Genomic DNA, 9,716 nt, shown 5'->3' on the forward strand with positions numbered 1-9,716 from the left:
TTTACAGCTCTTCTCTCATGAGCCTATCTTCTGATTGGCCTGTTGTTTTCTGAGTGACACAAGGCTAGGCCAATCACAGGTAACTAGGGTCATGTAGGGCCGACGTCACAATTACAGCACCGCGCTAAACTGGAAGCAAAACAAACCAGCGCAGATTCAGCTTCATAAGGAGCTTAAAATATAATCTTGTTGTGATGTTGGGTGCCAGAATTGATGTAATACAGCCTCAAATTAGAAATTTTAACGCATACCTGCTGCCTCTGCCAGACATTAAAAACGACAGCTGTGGTTAAACGTGATAAAACGAGCGACCTGGACAGAAACGATCGTCATAAATGCTCGCGTTTGCAGCGCACACTTCTTATCACAAAAGGCTCAATAAAGTATTGTCTTTTGTTGTTATGGGTGCGTCTAAAGATTTCTTGCATCACGACTATCCTGTATGAAATAATGTCTGTGTGTAAAACAACAAACTGACGATTTATATATAATCATTTGTAATTGTATATACATTGTTGTGATTAATTGTGGCTGGAATAATAATGTAGCTGTAAAAATAGTTGCCTGCTGAAATTGAAATGTATTTACATCTTCATCATGACTAGATAGACACGGTGAGTTTGTCTTTACTATACATGTTAGCTGTGATCCTCCTCATAGTAACAATCCTGCCAGATCATTCTTTGAGTGAGAGCGTAACGTTACAGGTCGGCCGATCTGGTTTGGTCTGTTAAAGTTAACCTTTTCGACATGTTTCCGTGTTGTTGGTCAGTAATGGCATGGATGCGATGCTGTCTGGGGGTTTGGCAAAAGGATGGTGGGCGGAGCTCGGGATGGTGACTGAGTAGATCGGACGTCACATTTTTACGGAAGTCACAAGGGATCGTGAAAAAACAGCTACTTTAAGCAGGCTGTGTGCACTTTACTGTGGACTGACTGATTTGAAACTTATGGTAGTTACATAGCCACTAGATGTCTGTTACCATGAAAAAAGCTTAGGAAATTTCAGTTTTGATAATATGGGTTCTTTAAAGGGATAGTTGCTGAAAATTGTTGAATTGTTGAAAATTCTGTTATATTTACTCCATTTGTTCCAAACCTGTATGAGTTTTTTTATTCTGCTGGACATAAAAGATGAAGTATGCCGATAACCAAACAGTTGACGGAAGCCATTGACTTTCATAGTAGTTTCTCCTACAAGTCAGGGGTTACCTTCAACTGTTTTGTTACCAACATTCTTCAAAATATCTTAAAGAAACTCCTAATGGTGTGAAACAGCTTGAGAGTTAGTAAAAGATGACACAATTTTCATTTTTTTGTTGAACTATCCCATTAAGGCACGTACTGGAGAGTTCAAATAACAGGTGTTGATGGTAATATGATTATTATTACAGTGTGAATGGGTCTTAAAGCTTGACATTTTAAAAATACAAATTATTATTTCTTATTCCGGCAGAAATTTAACTGCATGTAAACTTACTTATCCATTCTGTGTATTCGTCAATTTTGACTGGTTATCCTGGTTCTGTTATACCCTGCTGCTAGATGTCACCTTCTTAGGGCAAAAAGCATCTTTCTTCACGACAGTTGTTAAACAGCTGGTACTCTTACGAAAGACTTCCTTCTCTACTAAATTCATCAGCCAGTTTTCCACAGTACTTCGCAAAAAATCAGCCATGCTTCCTGTTTAGCAACATTAAACATAATCGCCAAGATAGGCATATTTTTTGTGTATCAGGCTTCTGTCTCTTTCCATGAGCACAGGAGTCACGCTCCGCTGAATTACTGCTACCACATTCATGTTTTTGTAGAGTTGAGGGAAAACCACTGGAGCGCTGACAATGACTGTTTCTTAAGTTATTTTTAGATAACTGACATCCCCAAAACAGAATGTGCCTGGCGTACTGGACGCTAATCATATAAATAACAGAATATCCAGACAGACGGGCCGCCTTCCAGGACAGGACGCGCGCGCTGCCCTCCACTGGCTTGGCGTAAATCAACTCTGGCTGAACTGATCGATGGAGGAACTCAGCACTGACTGGTTATCTGGTTGGCAATCTGTCAGTGACCATAAAATGAATGCAGATTCAGCGCAAAAGAAAAGAATAAGCACTTTCCTGGATAAAAATGCGTGATATGACAAAATACCACAGCCGTTCATTGCGGCGGTCACGTGACTAATGATCGAGTGACTCAGTCGAACTAATTCGCTAATTTGGAATATGATCAAAGATTGTGTACGAGGACGTAAATAGGGATTGCCATTGAAAATATAATATTAATCTACACTGGCCTACAAACACACTTCAATCCCTGGAGATGCTGGCAAATTAACAAAGGACTGCAATCTCCACACAGAAAGGCTCACAGCCTTGAGACCGACGTCTGGAGTTGAGAGAAAGACCCGCAGGTGGACGGCTTCCATGAAATATGATCTATAACACACAATGCCGTCTGATCAGCGGCGTCTGGGCCTCTCAGCAGAGGAAACGAAACCAATTCCCAGACCCTCGCTGCATATAATTCAGGAGTCCTGAAAATCACCCTCGCTGACCTGTGGCGAGAAACCAGAAGAGAAAGAGAAAAACTCCAAACACTCTTCAAGAAACACCAGGTTTAATTAAAAAGTAACTGGTCTCTGAATTACAACTGGGAAAGGTTTCACAACTGAACAGGTAGAGGTAAAAAAAAGAAAAAGTGACACGTTGACGCTGGTAGGAGTCGATAGTAGCGCCATTTTTGGATGAAACGCTTCAGAAGGCGTTTTAAGAAAACATCAGGTGGTGTAAGTGAAGGACAGACGTCTGCAGCTTTGTTTCATGTCTTGTTTCCTTTGGCAAGGCCCAACGTTGGACATTTGTTTCATTTCAAATTCAGCTTCCTTGTCCAAGGATTAGCGTTTGGGCTTGATTTGCTGTGGGGCACTGACAGCCCAATATGGAAACGGGCCTTTCCGAGCACACACAGTTTTGGGTTTGAAACCAAACCTGTCTCTCTTTTAACGCTGCTCTCGAGTCCTGTGGGAATCTACGAGCGGCTGGATGTATTTTCTTCTAACATAAAAAAGGCAAAACATAGCTCAAAACACATATTATAATGACATGTTCAATATCAGATCAAGCACTTGATTCCTGCCAGCAACATGTCAATGTCCTCAGAGAGCAGCAAGTCTAAAAAACCTCATCGAGTTGTAACTGGCGTGTAACTTCTGGTTGAGAAAACTTGAGGTCGTGGCTCCTGATGGAGGGCTGTTTTCGTTTTGTTCTCTAGGTGAAAAGACGGACTGTTCCGTCGGCCCCGGAGGAAAACACCCAGGGTTGGGTCGGGTGGAAGGTCACATCGAGGACCCCGAGGTCATGAGTGATGGTGTGACCCTTCAGAACCTTCACTGGAACAATCAGAGGATTCTGCAGCAAGTCACTGTAGGATTAACACAGACATTAGAAAGGTTAGTGTTAGTCACAACTGGCTCCGAATAATGATTTTCATGAAGTCTGGCTCCTATAACAGTTCTTAAATGCCTGAATTCTTTTCTGCCAATAGATGTTTCTTCAACTACAGGCACTTTTATGACACACAAGTTGATTTTTATTAAACCTAACAGATTCAAACTTTTTTTGTTATATGAAGGTCATATTAAAACCATCTTTGAAACATTTTACCATGCCTTCATTTATTTTAGCTTCCTTTAAAATGTATTTTGTGTTTTTGAATTTTGAAATATTAAATTAAATTTTTTTTACTATAATTTTTGAAAATGTCCCATGTGCATTGTTTTTTTTAATGACTAATTATTTAATTATGAATTTAATTTTTGAAAAATGTTCAGTATTAAATGTAATACAATTAATAAAACCCAAATCTATACATTATTAACTCACATTTGAATTAACATTATTGTGCAGTTAATTTTTTAATCACATGTATAACATTTTTATAAATGTCTCATGTACAGATTTAATTATTAAATTAAATTATATATTTTTTAATAAATGTATTAAATAACATGTTGAACACTATAATAATTTATACAGAGTAAAAAAACTAATATTTGTCAAAATGGTTTATAAAAAAAGTCATTTTGACCACAAATGTAACCATTTAAATAAAATACACAAACTGTTTCTAACAAAAATGTATCAAAAGTTTGTATGCTTGCTTATCAAAGATGCATTCAATTGGAAAGATGGCAAAACTAAATAAAACCATTCAACAAGTCTTCAATATTAAACCTCAAATAAAAGACGCAGAATAATAGAAAAAAAAAAAAAAAGTATAAACTGCTAACAGACCTCACTAATCTAGTCTACCTTACTATATCTACACTATTTAGGCTTAGTCAATTATCCTTTCCCATCCCAACAAAAACAGTTCCTTTTTCTCTACCCAAATTTTGTGGTAAAATCAGTTGGCCATTTCTTCTAACTGTCTGAGGGCCGTAAAGGCCATAACACAGTGCATTCTGGAAATATGGTTTGCTTTATATGCATCAACAGTTTGACTTGGGAAAGAAAGAAGAGAAAAAATAACATGACATCCTCAGTTTGAGTATAAAGAGATCTATTAAGGCCAGCTGATGAAGGCTTTTCATCCACATCTCGCTTGCTCTGTACCGTACACAAATCGTTAGCTCCGCTCAAAGAGCATCCCTGACCAAACTGCAGGAATGATAGTCTACCCAAGCAGATACACTGGACACGTGCCCAAAAGAAACAGACGGACAGACAGAGAAAAAAAAGACAGACATGAGAGAACTACACCACATTTAGAGAGACAGGCCGTGCTCAGAACAGCATATCACACTATTTATGCAGTATGTACACTGTGTGCAGTATGCAAGGTTTCTATATGCACTAAAATGTGCAGTGTACAACCAGATTACACTGCAGACAATCTACAGTTTCCCACAATGTACTTGACTTTTGAATGTGCTGGTAGCAAATTAAAAGTTGACAGTAGCAACTGACTTCCACAGTATGGAAAAAAAAAATACTATGGAAGTCAATGGCTACCGGTAACCATTTGGTTATCAACATTCTTCAAAATATCTTCTTTTGTGTCCAACAAAACAATTTATACAGGTTTGGAACAACTTGAAAGCAAACAAATGCTGACAGATTATACATTTTTGTGTAGAGAGATTTCAGACACTTTAGTTAAGAATAAAAACAAACCTTTAATTCAAAGATTATGACTGGATGGAACTCACTGAATTAAACGAGATATAAAACTTTTAAATATTTATATTATTATTTTATATATTATTCAGATTTATTTATTTAAAGTGGTTGACAGCAGTCACAAATATTACATTTGTAATATTTATTATTGCATATAATTGTAATATATTGAATAATGAATATTTGTATATTTAAACTATCCAGCATTACACATAGATATGACATTAATATTTTTCACTCCATACTGCAAAAACTGTAATATCTTCATTTATAATATATTTAATTATTAAAATGTATATATTTAAACTAGCCAGCATTACACAAACTATGTTTTTAATATTATCACTGCATATTGCACATTTTTATTATATTAATTTATTTTATTACTAACATTTATAGATTTAAACTAGTCAGCACCATATATTTATTTATTTATTCATATTTCATCTATTATTTTAAAGCATTGGGCAGTGCACAAACTGTACAGTAAGAACTACATTAGTATTTAACAGCTCAAAATTATATCAAGTTCAAAATGAAATACTACCATACTAAAGACAGCACAGCATATACTGTATACTGCCTATTTTTATTTATTTATTTTTATTCTGCTTTCCTGTCACATGACCTCAAACCTGAATTGTCAGTCCACTGAAACAGAGTCAAGATGTTAGAAATCACATCTAATTAGTGCTGTCAAACGATTAATCGATTCCATAATAAACGTTTTTGTTTAAATAATATATGTGTGTGCTGTATGCATTTATTATGTACATATAAATACACACACATGCATGTATACATTTCAGAAAAATGTTATGTTCACATATTAAAAATATTTATATATAATATAAATTATATGACTATAAATATATACATGTAAATACTTTCAAAATATATGCTGTATGTGTGTGTATTAATATATAGATAAATATACACAGTGCACACACATGTATTTTGTAAACAAAAACTTTTATTTTGGATGCGATTCATCGCTATTAATCGTTTGACACCACTACATCTAATATTACTTCTAGTTCATTTGTTACACTGGAAAGGGAAAGTTGAGCACATTGCATTGTGGGAAACAGTATTCCTTGAAATATACTCTACTGTATACTGCACATGCTAACCCAGATATAATATGCATAGAGCAAATTAGCTTACAGCACACATTATGCACAGTAGGCTTACTATTTCCTGCTAGTATGCCATTTAAAACAAAGCCAAAGAATGGAGAGGGATTAGAAAATCAAAGAAGAGAGAACCCAGCAGACTAAATGTCACTGGGAAAAAGTAAAACACAACCAGGACAGGAAGACGATCAGACTCACTTGTAGACCATCCCGTGACAGACGATGACGCTGCCATCATCAGAGCCGGACACGAACAACGGGTAGTGCCTGTGGTAGGCCACGCTCCTCAGAGCCTTCTTATGATGTCTGTATGGACAGAGACACAAGACAGACCCGTCAGCGTCCCGACAGCAGAGAGATGTTACACAGAACCGCTCCAAGTCCCAGAAGGAGACATTCATTCATTTGACAGGCCTAGCATTACCAACAATTTCCCTCAAGTCTGCCCCAGACGGCCCAAATTATAAAAACCTGCTCGTGCTGACTCACCGGAGAACTTTGTATGGTTTGGTGGACAGGTCCAGATCGAACCAGGCCAGACGACAGTCGTAGCTACCACATATCACATTGTCGCCTGTGGAAAAGGGGAAAATAGGGGAAACAAATGACCTCCAGAGACTGGTCACTGATGTCACATGTCACTTCAGGGACATTTTTGAGAAACCTAGACAAATATTAAACCAGAATAACTTTCCTCTGGTCACCTCCAAACACTCATTTTATATAACATACCGTAACAGGCTGAAGAACGCTGCCAGTTTTCATTTCAAAGGTTACTGTAAGAGGTTAACGTCCATAATCGTTTACCCAAAAATGAATTTTTTTCTCATTTATTCATCTCATTCCTAACCAATGACTTACTTTCTTCACACAAAGTATTTTTAAAATCTCCAAGCTGATATTTTCCATTCATTCAAAGCCTATTCTGGACATCTGAAGCTCCCAAAAGGACAAAAGAGTACCATTAAAGTAATCCATACGATTTGAGTAATCTGAAGTCATACAACAGACCAACATTTCAATCCCCATTCACTCAAAATCTTTTTCTCTGCTGTAGCTCTCAAATCTCATTTGGACATAATAATAGAAACTCTGTGCAGGTTAGGAGACACACCAATGGTATTTAAAATTTGAAATTTTGTCTTGGCAACTAATTGAAATAAAATAATTTTAAGCACTAAAATGACTTAAAATAAAGCTAAATAGATATAAAAAATAAAACTAGTCAAAATGACAAAAGGACAAAATTATATTACTAAATCTTGAGCTATAATTAAAATGAAAAAGTAAAAAAAGCTAATTCAAAAACAATAAATAGCATAATAGTATATAAATAATACTAAAATAACACTCGTGCCAATTTTGAGTTACATAATTTTTTTTCTTTTAAGCTCACAGGATGCAAATGCTATGTTATTTAGAAATTGTTTTTTGCGATATTACATTTTTTTGCATAAATTAAATTTACAATTTGGATGGAAGCAGCTAACAACAATAAACCTGCTACATTTGAAACTATATTTCACACAAAAAAAAAAAAAAAAAAAGAGATTTGAGAGCTACGGCCTGAATTTCTATTTGTTCCTTAAACCAAACTATAACATGGGTTCAGATGACTTCTTGAAAGAATCAAAATACAGTAGTCAACATTTGAAGTAGATCAAAAAAGTTAATCAAAGTTGTCCTAAGACAAGAACGCCTTTTGTTTTTAGGACAACTTTGATGAAAGGTTTTGATCCGCTTCACATGTTGACTAGTGTATGATGAACTACATAAGAATAATGACGACGAAATAAACACCCAAAGCTACAAACGCTAAATAACTGCTTTCCAAACAGCCTTTAGTTAAGTGATCATTTCATAATATTTAAGTTTTAATATTTAATGAATTTGCATAGGGAAATTTGCAACTTGATTTTTACTCAAATTTTTTTGAGGAACAGTAAATGTGACTGTACTTTTACCCTGCGTTTTTAATTTGATAACCCTAATATGCTTTCATTGCATTGGAAATTAATAGGAGATTCTCCGAAAAATCTCCTTTTTTTAAAAGAAAGTAAATAAAGTTTTAAGTGAAATCATGGTGACCCTTTCAGAAACGTCCCGTTACGTACCTCCTGGATGGATGGCCATGCTTGAAATCCATTTGCAGTTGGCCATCAGTTTCTTGGTGAGCTCCTGTTTGATGAGGTTGTACACTCGCACATAACGCTGCGTGGCCACGAAGAAATACGGCCTGATGGGGTGGAAGGACACGCTCTGCACCAGACCCTTGTTCTTGCGGAAGGGGTTCTGCGTCCTGCGTTTGCTCACCTGGTGGATGGCCACCTGGAGGCTGCTGCCATTGTCAGGCATCACACACGCCAGGTAGTCACCTTTCCCGTGCCACGTCACCTGCCTCACGGCCTTCAGAGAGAGAGAGAAGAGAGAGAAAACGGGTGGCTGGAGGTCAGAGGTCAAAGTCATTCAGTGGTCAATCCACAGACGATTAATCCAATTATAACCTCAAAGACAAGCTGGGACTAAATTTACTGCCGTTATTAACGCCGGCTCGGCCTCTGCCAGTCTGCTTTGCTTTTTCCAGTAGTTTTAATTGGACACTAGAGGCGTCTTAAATTTCTTTCCATTTCAGGAAAAAGACGACCACAGGCTTGTGGCTTCTGCCAATAGTTAAAAGCCTCTGGCTGCGGCTCACGTGAGAGATGGACGGACGCTCTCAGAGGGGATGAGAGAAGGAAAGAAAGGCTTTTCACTTCTATTGTTAACTGGAAAAACTTTAATTGAACAGCGGAGAAATGTGACCTGCTAATGGTTATCGTGATGTCATTCTTATGAATATATAATCAGACTGTTGTGGTGTGTTTGTATGCGTTTTGATTACCTTGGGGTGTTTGAGGATGAGGCGGTGACCCTGCTCGTGACCTTCGCCCTCTGCAACGGCCCACTGAACAGGCTGATCCTTCACTTCCTCTGGTTCCTCATAGGAAGAGATCAGCTGATCCGTAGCGGTGCAAACCAGCCGGTCGCCCAGACCAGAGTTCAACAGGACAACAGTATCGTCACTGCACACAAACATCAAGTTAATTATCATCCATCTCTACAGATAAAACAAGCTATTTATCCAACCATCCATCTATCTTTAAGTCCATGTATCTAACCTACCTATTTACCCATATTTAACTATCCATCCTCTACCTCTCTAACCAACCAACCAAGCAAACATCCATCCATCCATCATACATTCATCTATCCATCCGTCTGTCTATCTATCTGTCCATCCATCCATTCATCCATCCGACCTACTACCTAGCGTGCCTACCTAGCTAACTACAGTAGTCAACATTTGAAGTGGATCAAAAAAGTTACAAATTGTCCTAAGAAGAACGCATTTTGGTTT

The 9,716-nt window shown here is 37.2% G+C and overlaps 1 protein-coding gene across 1 annotated transcript in view; it reads right to left on the minus strand.

Moving 5' to 3' along the window:
• Positions 1-2,598: 2,598 nt before the first annotated feature.
• LOC306847646 (ribosome biogenesis protein bop1-like) overlaps positions 2,599-9,716 on the minus strand; it is a 91,741-nt gene continuing 84,623 nt past the window's right edge. The window contains exons 12-16 of the mRNA XM_079381709.1: positions 9,201-9,381; positions 8,434-8,725; positions 6,809-6,893; positions 6,518-6,625; positions 2,599-3,423 (exon numbers count right to left, since the gene is read on the minus strand). Coding sequence (XP_079237835.1) covers positions 3,270-3,423; positions 6,518-6,625; positions 6,809-6,893; positions 8,434-8,725; positions 9,201-9,381 — 820 coding nt within the window. The 3' untranslated portion in view covers positions 2,599-3,269. The remainder of the gene's footprint in view (positions 3,424-6,517; positions 6,626-6,808; positions 6,894-8,433; positions 8,726-9,200; positions 9,382-9,716) is intronic.

The sequence above is a fragment of the Barbus barbus genome, assembly GCF_936440315.1.
Source record: "Barbus barbus genome assembly, chromosome: 27".
In the NCBI taxonomy this organism is placed as follows: domain Eukaryota; kingdom Metazoa; phylum Chordata; class Actinopteri; order Cypriniformes; family Cyprinidae; genus Barbus; species Barbus barbus.